This window comes from Lepidochelys kempii, chromosome 2 (genome assembly GCF_965140285.1).
Source record: "Lepidochelys kempii isolate rLepKem1 chromosome 2, rLepKem1.hap1, whole genome shotgun sequence".
NCBI lineage: Eukaryota > Metazoa > Chordata > Testudines > Cheloniidae > Lepidochelys > Lepidochelys kempii.
In genome coordinates, this window is record NC_136381.1 from 224670296 (window position 1) to 224690008 (window position 19713).

At 43.4% G+C, this 19713-nt stretch overlaps 1 protein-coding gene across 4 annotated transcripts in view; it reads left to right on the forward strand.

The window, feature by feature from the left end:
* The first annotated feature begins 1726 nt into the window (after nt 1–1726).
* The window catches only part of CDK6 (cyclin dependent kinase 6), a 203020-nt gene continuing 185033 nt past the window's right edge, over nt 1727–19713 (forward strand). For 2 of the 4 annotated variants that reach the window (XM_073333958.2, XM_073333959.2), the window contains exons 1-2: nt 1727–2231; nt 4654–5156. In XM_073333958.2, coding sequence (XP_073190059.1) covers nt 4924–5156 — 233 coding nt within the window. In that variant the 5' untranslated portion in view covers nt 1727–2231; nt 4654–4923. Of the gene's footprint in view, nt 2232–4225; nt 4494–4653; nt 5157–19713 lie in introns of those variants that run through there. The other 2 variants (XM_078851783.1, XM_078851784.1) reach the window with 2 other exon arrangements.

The following is a 19713-nucleotide window of genomic DNA, read 5'->3' on the forward strand; positions in this document are numbered from 1 at the left end:
AAGTATGGAAATGATAAGCCAAGGCAATGTGCATACAGATGTGATGTAATATCAATATTCATGTTGAGAATTTTTTTATAAAAAGTATACACTTATTTGAATCTTTATTTAGATTATCTCGTTTACATATGCTAAAGTTTTAAGGTTTCTAACTACCTTTTGGGTATATGTTTTTCTAACAATGTTTATCACTTGCTTTAGCAAGCTTAACATTAATTTAACAAAAACATTTGGGGAATTTCTAATTTTATTAATCAAATAAGGTATATTAGGAGCACAAATTTGGTTCCTGTAGATCTTGCAATGTATGCACAGCACATAAAATTTTATTTGCTGAAGAGTCCCAGTTCTTTGGCACAAATTCCATTTCTCCTCCCAAGTGAAGTCAGGGGTGCTCAATTTTTTCCTCAGTAGCCACAGTCCAAGTGATGCTTCTAAACTGGTCAGAAACAGGGATGGATCCTTGAAGTTTATCTGCCCTACTTTTCAGAATGGGTGGTAGAACCAGCACCCCAGCTTGATTTCAGCTGACAGCTGAGAGGACATGTCAAGTTGTTTAAAAAAATAATTCTGTTAATGTCTTTCTGTGCGGAAGTCTTTTAATTATATAATATTATGTACATAAAACCATATGTGCTGAGTTATTTTCAGCATATAAAGACGTTACTACATAACACTGTGTATGATGCAAAAACTTCAGCACAGAATGACTTTTGTACTCCATGAATTTAATTATGCTTTGTACCGTTTTCCTCCCTTCCATCCTCCACCTCCAAACATAAGTGGGAGATCTCGGGTCCCAGCTGGTTTAAGCACCAAACGAACTGATTCTGATGAGTTTCTGAGTTCCATAATTGTCCTTGAGGTTCTGAGAAGAATTTGGTGGAATGGATCAATTGGGAGGGAAGGAGGATCAAGAATTCCAGATGTGTTTTCCCCCACTGAGAGAGTAGTTTGGCATCTGTTTTGTGCATTCTTCAGCAGTGAATTTCAACATTTGTAGGAATTAACTTTGTATAAAGTGTTCCCTGCAGCAGTGAAGAGTCCTGCAAAGTGTTCATTTCCCCCATCCTGCTGGAAGCTCTTTGGGGCAGGGTCTGCTCTTTGTTTTGTCAAGGTCAAACACCTTCTGATTGCTTAGCAAATACTAATAACGATCTTCTTGCTGGGACCATGCTTCCTTTGAGATCTGTGAATGAAAAGCACTAAAAGCCTAAGTAGTAATATCGATTATTAGGTGTTTGCACTGCTCTTGCATATAGGGCCCTACCTCTGAATCAGGCCTTGGGGGCTCCTGTAGTATAAATAATTATGTTTATACAGCACCTAGCACAACAGTGCCCCAGTTATGACGGGGGTCCTTTGACGCTGCCTCAGTGCAAATAAGAATCACCTTAAGGGTTTTGCTCCCTAATGGTGTCTCCCCCCCACCCACCCCCGGGGTGCATGCCTCTGGCAGTTGCGCTAGCGGCGACCCTTGCGGTATGTGGCTGCCTTTGGCAGAGGCACATGAAGGATTTCATTGAGTGTGAAGACAGAGAGCAGAGACAGAAAGCAGAAGGAGGCGGCTGCAGCCTTTGTAGTCGGGGAGGAATGCGGAAATGTTAAAGCACTATGTCAAACTTTTTTGAAACGGGGTCAAGTCACATTCAGCCAGCGTGGGAAAGCGAGGGGAAAAAAAGTTGAGGGGGTGGGGGGGGGGGTGCGAGCTGCGCTGCCGCCGCTGTTCTCAGAGCAAGCAGGAGCCGACAGAGGCTGGAGGAGCAGCAGCAGCGGGCGGCGCGGAGGGCTGGTTTACGAGCCCCGCACACGGGGGAGCTGCGTGGTGCAGCCTGCAGGGCTTTGATCAGCTGCAGCCTGGTGAACACGGGACGCTGAGTCGCTTTTATTTTTATTTTCCCAGGCAGGGGTGGGGGTGGGAGGCCGAAGCCGATCTGGTTCTGAGTTAAAGATCCCTTGGCAGGAAGGTGCTGCCAGGCTGCTGCAGGAGGATGCGAGCTGAGGGCAGCAGCAGAGCCGAGGAGGAGCAGCTGCTGCAGCTACCTGTGTGGCCTGGGCTGCCGCGGCAGAGACCTGCTGGCGGCATCATCATGTGAATATTTATTACCCGGTTGGGGTCTTCGCTCGCGGTAATCGAATGGGAGGTTTGCCTCGGGGAAGGTTATTTCCCCCCCCCGCGGAAGCTTATCTGGGGCTCGTGCGCCGATCGGGGCAGCTGTGGAGCGGAGCAGGTAATTGGAAGTGGCCATGTGCTTCTCCTGCCATATAGTGTGACTGCGAACGCCCCGCAGACAGCCCCTGCCCGGCTGGGTGGTTTTGTGGCTAAGGGGGCTTCTCTTCCTTGGTCGGTGTGACTGGGGCTTTGTGGGGAGCCTGCAGTGTGCCCCCCCCCGCACACCAAGACGTTCAGCCCTGGCGGTAGGGGTACAGTTTCTGCCGCCCCCCTCCTGCATGTATTCGGGGGGGAGGGAACCGCCGTGCATGTTGCCTGGGCACGAGTCTGTGTTGGGGGGCCGTTCACGCCTGTGTTCTATTTTCGGGTGTTTCCGTGGGATCCCCCAGTGCTTCTTGTCGGGGGAGTCCTCGTCTGCTGCCGCGTGCATCCCGATTCGGGGTTGCTTTGGGGGGCCCTCCTTGCACGCATTTCTACTCGGGGGTGGTTTTGCCCTTCTTCCCCCCCCCCCCCAATCCCGCAAGCATTCTTGGTGGGAGATTTGTACGAGGGGATTTCCCGAGCATGCAGTCATAAGAAGACGTTTGTTTCTAGGGGATGATTCTGCGCATGCAGCCCTGGTGGTGGGGGTTGTCTGGGGGCTCCCACTGCGGGCGCCTTGGCCTGGTGGTGGTGGGGTGTCTGGGGGCTCCGCCTGCGGGCTTCCCCGGTGGTGGGGGCTGTTTGGGGGCTCCCCCTCCGGTGCACGCATTCTTCTCCGTGCAGTAACTTTCCATGGGCGCAGCGCTCGGCGGTTCAGCAATAGCGGCTCTGGCCGATCCCTTGGATCGCTACTAAGCGCCGCCGCGGGGCGCGCGGAGCCTGAGGCGCACGCCGCCGCCAGGCCCCTGCTCCCCGACCTCACACGCGCGCCGTGGGAGGCACGGAGCAGTCCCGCCAGCGGGGGCGCCCCTCCGCCTGAGGCACGCAGCGGCCTGGCCTCGCGGGACGTTCTTCCCTAGGGCTGGGCAGCCAGCTGCTGCTCCCGGAGCCAGGCGGTGCCTCCCTTCCGCGGGGCAGGGCGCTGAGCCGCTTCCTCCCCCGCGGGACTCCCTTGCCCACTGCCTGGGGGCGTTTCTGCTGTCCCTCCGGGTACTGACCTGCTACCCCCTCCCCTGGGCACTTCCCCACCCCCGTCACTGACCTGCTACCCCCTCCCCTGGGCACTCCCCCACCCCCACCCCCGTCACTGACCTGCTACCCCCTCCCCTGGGCACTCCCCCACCCCCGTCACTGACCTGCTACCCCCTCCCCTGGGCACTCCCCCACCCCCATCTCCGTCACTGACCTGCTACCCCCTCCCCTGGGCACTCCCCCACCCCCGTCACTGACCTGCTACCCCCTCCCCTGGGCACTCCCCCACCCCCGTCACTGACCTGCTACCCCCTCCCCTGGGCACTCCCCCACCCCCATCTCCGTCACTGACCTGCTACCCTCTCCCCTGGGCACTCCCCCACCCCCGTCACTGACCTGCTACCCCCTCCCCTGGGCACTCCCCCACCCCCATTTCCGTCACTGACCTGCTACCCCACTCCCCTGGGCACTCCCCCACCCCCATTTCCGTCACTGACCTGCTACCCCCTCCCCTGGGCACTTCCCCACCCCCATCTCCGTCACTGACCTGCTACCCCCTCCCCTGGGCACTTCCCCACCCCCATCTCCGTCACTGACCTGCTACCCCCTCCCCTGGGCACTCCCCTCTTGCCCCCGTCACTGACCTGCTACCCCTCCTCTGGGCACTTCCTCACCCCCGTCACTGATCTGCTACCTCCTCCCCTGGGCACTTCCTCACCCCCGTCACTGATCTGCTATCCCCTCCCCTGGGCACTCCCCTCTTGCCCCCATCACTGACTTGCTACCCCCTCCCCTGGGCACATCCCCACCCCTACCCCTGTCACTGACCTGCTACCCCCTCCCCTGGACTCTTCGTCACCTTGGGACTCTGCCCTCCCATCACTGAGCTGCTATCCCCTGCCCTAGGACTCTGTCCGTCCTTGTCACTGAGCTGCTACCTGCTTCTGTAGGACTGCTTACTCAACCCACATCCCCAACACTGAGCTGGTATCCCCTGCCCTGGGACTATATCCCACCCCTTATTCTCAGCACTGAGCTGGTACCCACCCTTTCCCTTGGCACTGACTTGCTACCCCTTCCTATGCATTGTTGAACCTATTCTGTAACATATACAGTGCTGGTCATGTCTTGCAGTCCTACAGCATTCCACTTGCTCCCATCATCTGCATCATATTGTGTCCTGCATACATCCATCTCATGAAATAACGTATGTCAGTCAGTTTGTTTTTCTCAGTTATTAAAGCATGTAAAGTAGGTGAACTGAAGATGCAGCAGATGCACGTTATATACAGGGAGAAATGATACTGGAGAGGATACAACCCCAGCACTAATGAACTTCTCATGTTTGGTTTTTTTTTGTCCCTTAGATCTAACTGGCTTTACCCAGACAATGGTCCCAAAGTCTATATGATAACTGCTGGTGGCTGAGAGAGAGAAGGCATTTTGGGGACTGTATTGAAGCAGAACAAGGGAGCAGGAGGGTGAAATCATCCTGCCTGCTCCTCCAGCAGTGGCAGCTCTGCAAACGGTGTGTGCAGTGCATTTTCAGCAGTAGCAAAGTTCTAGTTTGCAGGAAGCAGCCAGTTCAACAGCAGGACCTGAGGCACTCCAGACACAAGAGAAGAAGCAGCACCAACATGGATAAGGACAGCATGAGCCTAGCTGACCAGCAGTATGAATGTGTGGCTGAGATTGGTGAAGGAGCCTATGGGAAGGTATTCAAGGCCCGAGACTTGAAGAATGGAGGTCGTTTTGTAGCCTTGAAGCGTGTACGGGTACAGACAAGCGAGGAGGGAATGCCACTCTCCACCATCCGTGAGGTGGCAGTATTGAGGCACCTGGAGACCTTTGAGCACCCCAATGTGGTCAGGTGAGGCACTGGAATGGGACCCATGGTCAGCTGAGTTCTAGTTTTGGTACATGGTGCAAGGGTGGACTGGATACCAATTCGAGTATATGGGTCGAATGAGCACTAAATTGATACATGGATTGTGGTATGAGGTTTCGGGCAGGTAAGGATGCTGCCTGCCTGATCTCACCTCATCCTTTTGCTCTGCCTCTCACATACAGGAACCCATCTCCAGAGACATAGGTGTATGACAGAAGTGTTTGAGTGAATGGGCAAGGAGCCATATATACCCTTTGATCTCCGCAGGCACAAGAGAGGGAATGAAAAGAGAGAACTCCTTTGTCTTGCATATCCACTCTGCCCAACACAGCTGATTTTTGGCAGACCTATTCATTATGAAAGTGGCAGTGGATAATGTAATGTTCCCACCAACTTTAGACAAGGAGTGGGAATTTGTAGGGTTCTAGTTCAGTGTGTTAAGCATAAGCAGGAGAAGTGACCACTTAGGACTGCATTTGGGGGGGGCCTTGTACTAACAGATACAGAAATACAATTTGCAAGCCCTATTTCCAAAGTGTCAAGAAAGGCCCAAGGATTTCCTTATTGTGACTAGTAATTCTGAATACCCAAACCTAAGTTTTTGAACAAAGACTGCCTCTGTTATAAGCCTTTATATCTTAACATATTCAACATTGTGCTTTATATAATGTGTAGGTCAGTTTTAAGTGGCTTATTAATCCTTGCAGCTTGTGCCCAGGGATGCTGGAAAACTTGAAGAAACTTAGAGGGAATTTTGCTAGGAATGTTTGTGAAGCATAGAAACTATAGAAACTGTCCTCTACTGTGTAATTGTTTTATTAGTAAATGGTTATGCATTTTAAACTTATTGCTGATTTCGGTTAGCCCTGCAATTGTGCAGAGAGTCTTGGAAAGTTCTTTTGAGTTATTTCTTTCAAATATGTAGAATTCTTTGTTTATCATTAATCTTACTTTATGAACTTTAACAAATGGACAATTTTATAGCAGGTGTACCTGTACATGATGATGTGAAACTTCACTGATCTGCAGTTTAGGTGAGAATGTAACCTTAACAAAAACACCTCCAATATTTGTGCATCAGTTCAAATAATACAACTTTAGACAGCAAAATGAAGACCGTTCATACTTTTGTGACGCCAAATCTCTTATAGGCTTGGGAAGCTAAAGTACAATATGAAGTACGTGCTGTGAGCCATGTGCCCATTTTGGGGTCTTGAGTTGAGGTTCCATGTTGGAGCTGCAACAGGAGAAGGGAGATTGGGAGTAATTTTTAAAATGCAAAGGTAAATGGATAGAGAAACTCTCATTCTCTTTCTTTTCCAGACATTGTGGCAGTAGAGTCTTATTACTCCAAGGACTGGGTAGGCAAAGGGTTTACATTCTAAAAATAGCTTAGGAAAAACCATGTATTTTTTTTTTTTTAAGTGGGAGGGGTGTTTTACCTTACTGTTTGTCTTTTAGATCTCAACTGGACTCCAAGCAGAGACCTCATTGAGGTTAGTGGTGAGGTGTAGACTGGAGTTCACAACTGTGCTGGTTCCGTTGTTTGGATAGTGACAGTTTTTTGATGGCCATCTAGTAATACAGAGGACTAGAAACTTAGTTTAAAATTTTCAGATATGGGTGTTTACGGTTGGGCAGCTGAAACAAGTGACTTGATTTAGTGTACTGTCTGAGCGGACGGTGTTTCTGTTGACACTAGTAGGAGTTGGGGGGTGGTCAGAACTTCAGGCCACTTATTTTGGTGCGTAAGTATGGATTTAGGTGCCTAGTTTTAGACATTCCCCATTTGAAACTTTTGACCTCTATCTGTTTAAATGAAAGCCTAGACTGTGTAGAAGAAACTAAAATCCTGGAAATACTTAAATATAAGACATACCTGTGGCATTTTTGTCCCTGCTGGGATCACTCCATGTACAGTGATCCAGTAAGAAGAGGCTCTGTTCTTGAACCCTCCAATTTTCATGAACACTTAAATTCAGCAAAATCACAAAGAACAAAATGTCTGAAAAGAGCATGCAAATACAGACTTCTTTTGCTTAGATTAAAATGCACAGCAGCCTCTATCTGGTATTTTACAGGTATATTACAAGTTAAAATATTTACTATAAGATCAAATGAATAATTCATTACCTCCAAGCAACAAGTACTTAACCATGTACTTTTGAATATTTAGTTTTAATAGAAATTTATCTGGAAGAATGTTCCAGGACTTAATTACGTTTTGTTGAAGCCTGCAGCGCTTGCCACAGTCAGCATTTCAGATGCGACAGGTTGGGTCATTATGTACCAGTGAGTTTGGCACCTCTGCAGTACACCTTCTTTCCATCTGTTGGAGTAGAAAATAAAAAGCAAGTTCAAGCAGTAGCTCTTCTGGGATGGGAGAAATTTGGTTTAAAAGCATACCTCTGTTTTCATTGATATCTTTAGAGTAGGTGAAGTTTTAAGTATAGTTTTGGAGTGTTTTGAAATAATTTTCTTTTAATGAAGACTGACTTGTTTGTATAGGAAGGAGCAAAGATTTAAAAGTTTTGATTCCTTTACCAAGCACAGTGGAGGATCTTATCATTTCTTGAGATCAAAGGATTACTTTTTTTTTTATTTTGTAAATACACCTGGAAAAAGAAGTACTGTATATGAACATCTGTAGTTTCACTCCATAGACCTATCTGCACACAGTTATTAAATGTATTTTGTTCATTACAAATGTTTATTATGTGAATAACTAGTCTAGAAACTGGAACCTTGTCAGTATTAGTGAATTAAGATCGTGAAACATGCAGCATTTTAACACTAAGATAAAAGCTGCATCATTATCAGATAACTAGAATAAAAAATAAAATAGCATTTAAAATCAAGTATTGTGAAGGGGAAATTTCTCTTCTTCAGAATACTGCAAGCAGTCTGTCTGAGACTTATGAGTGACGTGCAAGTATCAGGTAGAAACTGGTGTCTGAGTAATGAGATGTGCAAGCCATGAGTTGTTCAATACGAACTCATGATGGCTTTATGAGTCAAAATGTAGATAAATTTCAGATAATTGCGCAACACATGATCAGTGCACCTGAACAAATTTGCATCAATCTGCTTGCTCTAGATGATATATATCAACACACCCACAAATGATACAACCTTCAGTTAACAGCAGAAGTTGCCTCTTCCTCTTCAAAATACCACAGGCCCAGTGGAACTGATGTGGTTCTGTTATGCAGGAATAGCAGGATTTGGGTAGCCCACACAGGGTCATGGACCCCAGCACTGCAAGGGATTTTCCTATATGTCCCCATGCAGTGGTGTTTAGGAGGATGAAAAATGATTGGGCCATGGGATGGCCAGATACTGGAGGCATAGACCTGTTGCTACGTGGATTCAGCAGTTACTGGTCTCTGTGGAGCTGTGCTGCAGAAGTGACAAGAGCTACTGCAGACTCAGGATTATCATAGTGGGCTTGTATTTCTTCCCGCAGCCCCCGAGAAACAGTTTGTGCCCAAGCTGACTATTACTCTGCATTGGGATGGCACAGGATTTAACCCATTAGGCAGAAATTTCACAGTGGGCTGCACTTTTAAATAACCATTAATAACATTAAAAAAATATTTTTCAAGCCATGCTGTTTTTTGCTAATTGAGTTTCAGTTCACGTTGTTTCTGTCCTAGCCTATCTTCTCTATGTTTCTACAGTACAGTGCTGAATCTGTGACATCACGATTGCTTCTACAGCAACAGACAGTGAATTTCATTATGACCTCACTGCAGAATTAGGCAGAAAGAGGAGCTAGGCTGAAAACAAGAAAGAGTTTATAATAGTTAAAAGAAACTGCAGTCCTTGGACACCCAAAATTCCCATTGACTTTGAAGGATTGAGCCTAGATAACTTAAAACTGTAGGAACTGGGATTTAGAAAGTTACAAGCAAAGTACTGTAAAAGGATTGTTTGTTTGTGTAGAAAATGTTCTCCCTTTCACATTTGCCCTGGTATGAAAGTTCCTCTGAGTCAAGGCATTTTATTAAAACCTAAAGACAGATCTGCATGAGCAAATTTTGTCGTGCATTGCTTTAAAATATTTTGTGTGTTATAACACTTCAGATGTAATTGGTAGTATGATTAAGTTGCTCATCTAGCCCACTGTTCAGATAGGAAGATGAAATGCTTCATTAAAAGTTATTGTATACAGTAGTTAAATCTGGCACAAATTAGTCCAGCACTTATGTAACTTACTGCTGTTCTGTTTGGGGGGAAAATGAAGTATATGTAGACAAAGGACAGACTTTGCCAGGAATGAATGACATATTAGATTCAGGAAATTCCTGTGTGTAAAACTGGGAGTATTCCTTGCCGTAATAGATTTGTAAAAAATCTTATGATCACACTGTTAAATTCAGCTCTACATTGTGTTCATTTTATATCTTTCCTGCTATTAATCAGATGATTAGTTTGTTAAAAGTTAATCAGGCTTCATACTGGAAATATGCGTTTAAAGAATGTGCTACAAAAGAGGGACTACTTAGATTCCAAATGTTTTCAAGACCAATATATTTAACAGTTTTAGCAGTGTTCAGAATGTTCAAGGTCCTTAAGCAAACAAAACAAACTCACAAAGCCCTATATTTTTGTTTCTTGGCACTTAACTTTCCCAGAACTCTGGCTTTTTTAGTATTGTTGGGAGTTAACGGGTCTTAAAAGCTCCAGATAGACAAATCCTTATTAGAATTTGGTGATCTGAAATGTGCTCCTGCTGTTAAAAGAATTGTCAAAATTCTGGCACCTTTAGCTTGTATTGACTGAATGCCTCAATTGCCAGACTAACAAGGGCACTCAGCACACAAATACTGAAAATCTCATTTCTGTCTTTTGTTAGTTTCCAAGACATGTAGCCCAGATAATTGACTCTAGCTCTTACATGATGGGTTAGCCAGTTGGAGGCATTACATTATTCAATGATCTCCCTGCAACATGGAGCCAGTCTATAGGAAACCAAATAAGTATAATTCTTTTACTCTGTTTGCATAATTTGGCAATGATTAGGGGTCTTTTAATATTGTCCCAAAGGATATAAAATATTAGAAGACGCTATTAGCAACTTTGCAAGCTCTGCTCTGTTGGAGAAAAACACAGTTCTCACTCTTCAGGTTGGGTGCAGCAAGTCAGATACACTTTATTTCCTCAGCTCTATAGAAAAAGATCAATGTTTGCTTCACTCCCTGTAGACTAGCTCAACGTTTCAGAGGTGTTTAATAGTCTGATGCTTCCTGTGGCATTATATTGTAATAGGACCACATAAAAATAGAGGATAGAGCCTAACAATAAAAATATAACAGAGTTTTCGGTGTTGAATACCCCTATTTATCCTGGTTATTGGCAGCATTCAGAACATGTAGTTGCAGAATTTTGATGATTCCCTTTGCAGGGTGATTAACATTTTGTTTTCATGTTTTTTAATTAAAATGATGAAAAGCAAGTACAAGTGGGAGAGGAATTTTAAAACAGAAGCTAATATTCAGTTTTTTACTTCCAGTTTGTGGGGATGTTAACACTGTCTGTCTGGTAATAAGTTTTAAAGGACCGTCTACTGAAGCCATTCAGAAGTTCCATCCTTTAAAGTGTAACAGTTCTATTTTAGGGGGCGGTAGTCTCCAGTGAATTCTATTTCCTTCCTTCCTTGCTTTTACTGCCAAACTAATGTTATAACTTTTAGTGTGTAACATCACTCCTACAGGTCAACATTGTGCAATCAATTAATTTTTTATAGAACTCCTTATGTGATGTATGACAAGCTACTAAAGAGAGAGAGAGAGAAATTAGTACATTTATATTGTCAGAATCTGAGATTCTCAGAAGGCAGAAAGGGTAAGCTAATGTGCAAAGATGGAGGAAAGTAAAAGAAAAGGAAACTGAAATTTAAGAGCATGGTAAAACTAAAAGGTAATTATCACTGCACATTAGTTTCAATTAGAGAAGAATGGGAGTATGAAATAATGGGAGGGAAGGGAAAGATGAGTGGGATTCAGAGTCAAACTAACGTAAACAAGATGGTCCTTAGGCAAGATTTGAAGAGAGGAAGTGGCTGGAAGGAAGGGAGAAAGTCCCAGATTTATAGGGCAAAGTGAAAAGAGCGACCCTCCCCAACTCTGGAAAGTTATATGGAGATGGAGAGCAGAGAACGAGAGTGGAGGAAGGGAGAGTAACCAAATGAGAGAATCAGTGGCTGTAATATTAATGAACAAGTGAGAGTTTGGGAAACAATGAGAACAATTTTGAATTGGATCTGCAGATGGCTAGGATTTGGAGAAGCCTGTAAAGGTAAATGAGGACAGGGGATATGGCCCCAATTCCTGAAATAAGAGGGAAAACCTCATGCAATCAGTTTGAAACCCCTGTAGTTCAGATAATAGGCACTTAGGGAGATCCCAAATGACCATCTATTCTACCTGTGTGTGTAGAGTGTTTACAAATAGACTAAGTAAGTGATGATGAAGCTTGAATACATATCCATGAGAAGCAGGGGCAAGATAAGGCTGAATAAGGAAAAGGAGGTTGAAGATGTAGTTCCAGGCTTGGAAAATCCACTTGCATGGGGTGAGTACAAGCTTTTTTGAGTGAGTGTAATTAACATGTTTTTAGTGAAAGTTTCCATGGAGAATGATATAGTGTGGTAAAAATACCCCTCACACTAGAAAACTTTATATCATGAGCTGTTCACGTGATGAGAACACGAATGTTTGTTAATTAACTGACACTAATGTGTGTGCCATAAAAATACCATTAGTCATGTCCCATCCATATTGTTGAGTTGTTTTAATTTGCTTACTTATACATTCTAGCCTTAGAAAAGTAAAGGTAACAAAATATTCCTCAAAATTATTTTTTGAAATCAAAGTTCTTATTTATGTAAGGACCAATTATATCATCCCTACTCATGCTGAATTCAACAGGATTGCTCATTGAGATGATGTGCGTCATCATGGTGATGCTACTGGAACCATAGAGCTTAAACTAGGTGTCTTATTGACATATAAGACAATAACAGGTCTCTGCCCTAAAAGTCAACCAGGAGATTACTTAAGTTACCAAAATGAAGGTTTGTCCAAATTATACCAATTCACTAGTATCAATGGAATTGCACCTACAATAAATTGTGCCTATTGTGTTTTGAAAATAGTTCAGAGCACCCTTGTGTGAATGCTGTTATTCTTTATGTCCTGCTAGTTTAACAGAAACAAGTAACTGGTTTGTTTTTAGTGAAGCAGATTGAAAGCTAAACCCACCATGAATTCATCTTTGCAGGAATTTCCCATGTTTAATGATTTAACTGACAAATTCTACATACAGATGAATCATTACAAGTTTAATTGAAGCTTGTTCTAAAAGTCCAAATTCAATATTACTCAGTGCAGAACGGTAAGTATTTTGACAGAGACAGGAAGTGAGAAACAGGTCTGGTTTTTTTTCTTCTTAATTTGCTATGATGTTTTAGCTAAATCTTTTAATATATCTAGTTTCAGAGTAGCAGTTATGTTAGTCTGTATCCGCAAAAAGAAAAGGAGTACTTGTGGCACTCTAACAAATAAATTTGTTAGTCTCTAAGGTGCCACAAGTACTCCTTTTTTAATATATCTAGTTGACACTCTGGTCACTAGGATAAATGACTCAAGGTATCTGTTGCTATTTAACACTTCTAGGGAATTCCCCCCCTTTCCCCAAAATTAGCTAATTTATATACTGGAAATTTCAATACATTGTTCACAGTTTAAGTCAGCATATTTCTAGGAGCTTTTTGTGAATGTAATTCTTAGCTGTGCTGATGCTTTTGTTTCTCTTCATCTTTGGAGCCAGCACTGTACTGTAAGGATAGAATTCTATTGCTATTTTTTCCCCACATTTGATGTGGTAGTTTGCATACAGCTGCAGTTACCTTTGAAAGGAACATTTGGCTGGTTTAGTTTGATTAGAGCAAACCACCTCAATCATTTCTAGACCAAGAGCGTTTTTATTTTAATTTGGCAGTGGGAGTTGGGAATGTACTGACTGTACTCAGATATGTGGGGGAGTGGTAAAGGGGATACACAACTGACGGCTGAAATGAAACAGCCTTAGTGGAATTTATTTACCAAAAAAATCCACATAAAGCTGTTGTTCCACAGGTTTTAGGTCTCAGTACAAAAAAGCATTTATACTGAAGCCACTGATGATTACATTTTACCTTCCATCTTTATGGCAAGGAATTTTAAAGAGTATTTGTGAAAGCTGCCACAAGAAATTGTTGGAAATACTGTAGCATGATAATAAGGTGTTTTAAAATCTAATTTACCAAAAAAGCTTTGAACAAAAGCTCAATGGAAAAATAAATTCAGAACCTGAAAATTTTTTTAATCTATTCATTATTAATAAACACTAAAAGCCATAGCACCAAAATTTGGAATTAAAAATATAACTATGTAAAAATAGGTTTTTGGTTTTTTTAGAGAATACATACATTTTTTTTTTTGTGTCCCACCTCCCACTCCTGCCACATGTTATGATGCAGTCTTGTCATGTCAGAGCTCAAATTATATCCTTTTAGTAGCATTAGTATAAGGTTCCATAATTCAATCATACTTCTAGCTTTGAGTCTAACCCCTCTCTCTTCCCTAATGTAAATGGCAACTGTATTTTAAGCATTTTACTTTAGCAGAGATAAATGACATTCTTAAAATTATACTAATAGCTAATTTTTGTTTAAATTTTCCTCATTTTGACCAAATAATTCCCCCAGATCAACATTTGCGGAATTCTAGAATCCCAGTATGTGTTTCCTGAGAAAGTTTGGAGCACCCCTGCAACACTAGTACTGGACAACGTCCTCCAGAAAATGCTGGATTTTCTGCCTTCATGCTCCCAAATTGAGGCTTGTTTGACCAAAATCAGAAGGTTTAGGTTAGTCCTATCTTGTGTCAGAAACAGGTGGATCTTGAGCCTGCTGAATGAGCATAACTGGCAATATAGTACTTATCATTTTGAGCCCCCTGAGATAGGTAGCTACTCCAGAGATGCATACATTTTTACACATTTTCCAGCTAAATCAGAAATCCAAATATAAAATATATTCCCTAGGGAATTGTCTAGTCAAATTTTAAATGTCCCAAGTTATTGGGTTCCCTTTCCTCGAGCAACTATTCTACAATATAATAGATGTCACATCTGGAAGTTTTTTCTGATATTCCACCAACTTTTTCCCTTTTTTAAATCCTACTCCATTACTGCCACTTATATCCCTTTTCAAAACCATAAGTAATTATTCTCCCACCTTAGTATTTCCAGTCATCAAGTATTTGAAAACTTATGTTATCCTGCCCACTTCTTAAGCTATAGCTACTATGCTGTATTTTTAACCTTTATGTAAATCCTTTCAGCGCACTAATCATTTGATGCTTTTTGCTGAATTTTCTAATTGGTTTATCTTTCTGGTAATGTGGTGCCCTCTATTTAATGTTGTGTTCCAGGTACAGTCACTCTAGAGTTATATATGCCTCCTTATTCTGTGAAGGAATATTTCTGTATCTACAGTCTGGAATTGCTCTAGCCTTTTTGGTTGCCATATCACATTGTAAACTTCTGTCTAATTGGTTGCTCATTATTATCTCTAGATCGCTCTCAGCAGTATTGATATCCAGTTTTCTCCCTGACATTGAATATCATTGTCTTCCATTGTTTTTTCCCATAGGCAGTGAGTTGCATTTTTCCAAACTGAATCTCACTGTTTGTTCTCTCATATTTATAAACATTCTAGTTTCTTTTATGTTTATCTTCAGTGACAATATGCAACAGCACAATTTACCATCATCTGCAAATATGCTGCTTATTCAGTCTTTCGGATTTATAATAAAGGCACAACAGAACACCAGTCCCTGTGGTTTCTCATTAGAAACCTCCCATCAACTTGATACATTGCTGTTTATCATTACCCTTTACTTAATACCTACCAGAAAGTTTTCAATACATCTATCTTTGTTTGAACTAATTATGAGAATTAGATTTTTTTGCAAGATCAACACTTCATTAATCTCCAAGGTTGGGATTTTCAAAGGGACCCAAAGGAGTTGAGTTGAGCGCCTAACTCCCTTCAGCCCCTTTGAAAATTCCAGCCTAAATATATCATGTCCACCATGTTCCCTTTATCCACTAACATTGTAATTTAATTTTAAACAGCAAGCCAGGTTATCTTATTGTTGCTTATTGTTCATGTTCCTATATCCTCTAGAAGTCAGTGTCTCTCTCTCTCTTTGTTTATTTTATTAAATTGGACTAAAACATCTGTTAGGGATGTCAATAATACAAAAAGAACTCTCTATCGAGTAGTAAGAGATAAAGACAGAAATTACAGGAACTGGAGGAGGGATAAGTTGATATCACAGTAGTACATTTGGGGAAAGTAATGGGGAGTTGGACAATAAAACATTTGACCCAAAATAAAAATTATACATGTCTGTACACAATGCAAAAAGCTTAAAGCCAAAATAAGTTATTAGAATGCCTAACAAGGACATCTTCATGAGCCATTTCTGAAATGTAGTGAAATGACAAAAATTGCTGGGATGTTGTGATATCTGGCTATATACTTTACAGGAGGTGAAGCAGTAGCAATGTATCCTAAAGATTCCATAGAATGTAATGAGATAAAATTGTGAGTGGAAAAGACAGTGCTGCAAAATCTGTGTAAATAAAAATCCCAAGTCATAAAAATACAAATATACTCGTTTGGTTGTTCTACCAGTCTCCAGATCAAGAAAAGGATATTGAGTGTGCAATGTTACACTCAGATGCCTCTTCAGTCTCTAATAAAACAGTAAACATGGGTGACATCAACTACCCACATATAAACTGGACAAATAAAGGGTAACATTTAAAGAAAAGTGTTCTTGACACATTAAATGGTTGCTGCTTTGAGCAGCAAGTTCTAGTGTACAGAGGAAGAGAGGATATTCTCAACATAGTCCTTCGTAACTCACAGGAGTTGGTTTAAGAAATATTGAACCATTAAGTAACTGTTCACAATATAATTAAATTCAGTATCTTTCAGAAGGGGACTGTACCAAAAAACTAGCACAGTGATGCTAAACTTTAGAAAGGAGGGGCTTAAGAAAAATGAGAGAGCTGTTCAAAAAGGCCCTAAAGTCAACATTAGGGAATTAACATGCTTAGAGTTATCATGGCAGCTACTTAAGGGTTTCATAACATAGTCACAGAAGGCATGTGTATCCTTAAATGAAACAGGACGACCATGCAAAAACTATATGGTTAAATTGTACGGTTCAAGAGGGTATTCAAGCCACACAAGCATCCTTTGAGAAATAGAAATGTAGCCCAAATGAGGCCCACAGGCAGGAGCATAAATTATGGCAAGTAAAATGTCAGATGGAAATTAGGATGGCTAGTAGGGAATTTGAAGAACCCATAGACAAAGATATGAAATTAATAACAAAAATTCTTTTAGTATATGAGAAGCAGGATCCCTGAGGAAATCAGTGGGCATGCTGGACCACCAGGAAATAAAGGAAGCAATCAAGGAGAAAAAGGATATTACAGAGGACCCTATTTCTTTGCATCAGCCTTTACAGAGGTTGCTGGATGATACCTACTCTATTCTGTGTGACAGGGTCATGCCAGATGGCTACAAGAGAGTGGTCGAAGGTAGATACATTAGTCTCAGATTAAGCAGGCCCCTTTTCCCTGGGTAAAATAGCAGGGACTATTTCAGAACACTCAGGAACTTGCTAGAACCAGTTAAGGCAGGCGGCTAATTAGGACACCTGGAGCCAATTGGGAAGCTGCTAGAATCATTTAAGGCTAATCAGGGTACCTGGTTTAAAAAGGACCTCACTTCAGTCAGTGAGGTGTGTGTGCAAGGAGCTGGGAGCAAGTGGCACCAGGAGCTGAGAGTGGGAAGGTGTTCTGCTGGAGGACTGAGGAGTACAAGCATTATCAGACACCAGGAGGAAGGTCCTGTGGTGAGGATAAAGGTGTTGGGAGGAGGCCATGGGGAAGTAGCCCAGGGAATTGTAGCTGTCACATAGCTGTTACAGGAAACACTCTAGACAGCTGCAATCCACAGGGCCCTGGACTGGAACCCAGAGTAGAGGGCGGGCCTGGGTTCCCCCCACAACCTCCCAACTCCTGATCAGACACAGGAGGTGTTGACCTGGACTGTGGGTTCCACCAGAGGGGAAGGTCTCTGGTATGTTCCCCGACCCACTTGGTGGATCATCAGAGACTGCGGGGATTGTTCTTCTTCCTTTTCCCCATGCTGGCCAGTGATGAGGTTAGCTGAGCGACCAGCAGATTTGAGCCATGAAAGTGGCCAAACTGAGGGCTGCCATGAATCTCTAAGGAGAGCAAATCTGCCAATAAGCGCAGGGCAAGGCAGAGGAGGAACTTTGTCACATCAGGTAGTAAAAATGAGGTAATGGCAGAGGAGTAGATAAGTCCATATGATGTATACACTCCTAACTCATGCGCTGTGTCTTGTGTGTTCTTGGCATAAAAAGGGCAGAAGGGTAAATGGAGTGGGCAGAAGGGGAGGCCATGGATGGCTCTCCTTGCTCCTACTTCTGGACCCCAGACTTCAGCATACAGCAGTCATTTTCATAAAACCATAGAAATGTAGGGCTGGAATGGACCTAGAGAGGTCATCTAGTTCACATTGGGGCAGGCCCAAGATTATACTAGGTTATTCCCGATATGTGTTTGTTTAACCAGATCTTAAAAATATCCAGTGATGGGGATTTTACAACCTTACTTGGATAACTTGCATCTAGGCCCTGGTCTACATTATGAGTTTAGGTCGAATTTAGCAGCGTTAGGTCGATTTAACCCTGCACACGACCAAGCCTCTTTTGTCGACTTAAAGGGCTCTTAAAATCGATTCTGTACTCCTCTCCGGCGAGGGGAGTAGCGCTAAAATCAACCTTGCTTGGTCGAATTTGAGGTATTGTGGATGCATTTGGATGGGTTTTGGCCTCCGGGAGCTATCCCAGAGTGCTCCATTATTACTGCTCTGAACAGCACTCTCAACTCAGATGTACTGGCCCGGTAGACAGGAAAAGCCCTGGGAACTTTTGAATTTCATTTTCAGTTTGGCCAGCGTGGTGAGCTGATCAGCACAGGTGACCATGGAGTCCCAGAATTGCAAAAGAGCTCCAGCATGGACCGAATGGGAGGTACTGGATCTGATCGCTGTATGGGGAGAAGAATCCATGCAGACAGAACTCTGTTCCAAAAGAGGAAATGCCAGTATATTTGCCAAAATCTCCAAGGGCATGATGGACAGAGGTACACACAGCAGTGCCGCGTGAAAGTTAAGGAGCTGAGGCAAGCCTACCAAAAAACAAAGGATGCAAACGGTCGCTCTGGGTCAGAGCCCCATACATGCCGCTTTTATGATGAGCTGCATGCAATTCTAGGGAGTGCCCCTACCACTACCCCACCACTGTCTGTGGACACCTGCAAGGGGGTATTCTCATGCAACAGGGATGAGGATTTTGTGGATGAGGAGGAGGTTGAGGCTAGTATACAGCAGGCAAGTGGAGAATCCCTTCTCCTCGGCAGCCAGGAACCGTTCATCACCCTGGAGCCAATACCCTCCCAACCCTCCCAAGGCGGGCTCCCTGACCATGAAGCCTGAGAAGGCACCTCTGGTAAGTGTACCTTTGTAAATATAATACAGGGTTTAAAAGCAAGCGTGTTTAATGATTAATTTGCCCTGAAGACTTGGGATGCATTTGCGGCCAGTATAACTACTGGAAAAGTCTGTTACATTTCTGGGGATGGAGCGGAAATCCTCCAGGGACATGTCCATGAAGTTCTCCTGGAGGTACTCTAAAAGGCTTTGCAGGTTTCTGGGGAGGTCAGCCTTATTCAGTCCTCCACGGTAGGACACTTTTACACCACCAAGCCAATAGCACGTAGTCTGGAATCATTGCAGAAGAAAGTATTGTAGCGAATGGGCCTGGGCTTTGGTGGCATTCAAGCAACATCCGTTCTTTATCTCTTTGTGTTCACCTCAGGAGAGTGATATCATTCATGGTTACCTTGTTCAAATACGGGAAATTTGTTTAAGGGGACATTCAGAGGTGCCCGTTCTTGCTGGCTGAAAAGAAATCATCCCTGCTGTTAGCCATGCAGTGGGAAGAGGCCCGTTCATGCTGAGCTATTCGCATTTCGCTGACAGGGATCTTCCCTGATACTAGCCACGCGGTGGTGGTGGGGTGGGGATGAAGCGAATTGGGTGCAGGGGGGGGCGGGGTTGGGTTGGGTTGTGCTGCACATTCACCCTAAATCCGCAGCCCCTCCTTTTATATGGTCAACCCAGCAGGCTTTGCTTGGTATGGGAAAGGAGGGTGCTGCTGTTTGAAACCATTCCCACATGTTATGAAGGTTGAAGAAGCCGAAACCCTTTGCCTTACCATGGCTGCCTGCAAGCTAAATTCTGTTGCCCAGCCGAGCATGTGTGATGTCTCACACGAAACCGGCAGGCACTCAATATAAGACGCAAAATGCGACCTTA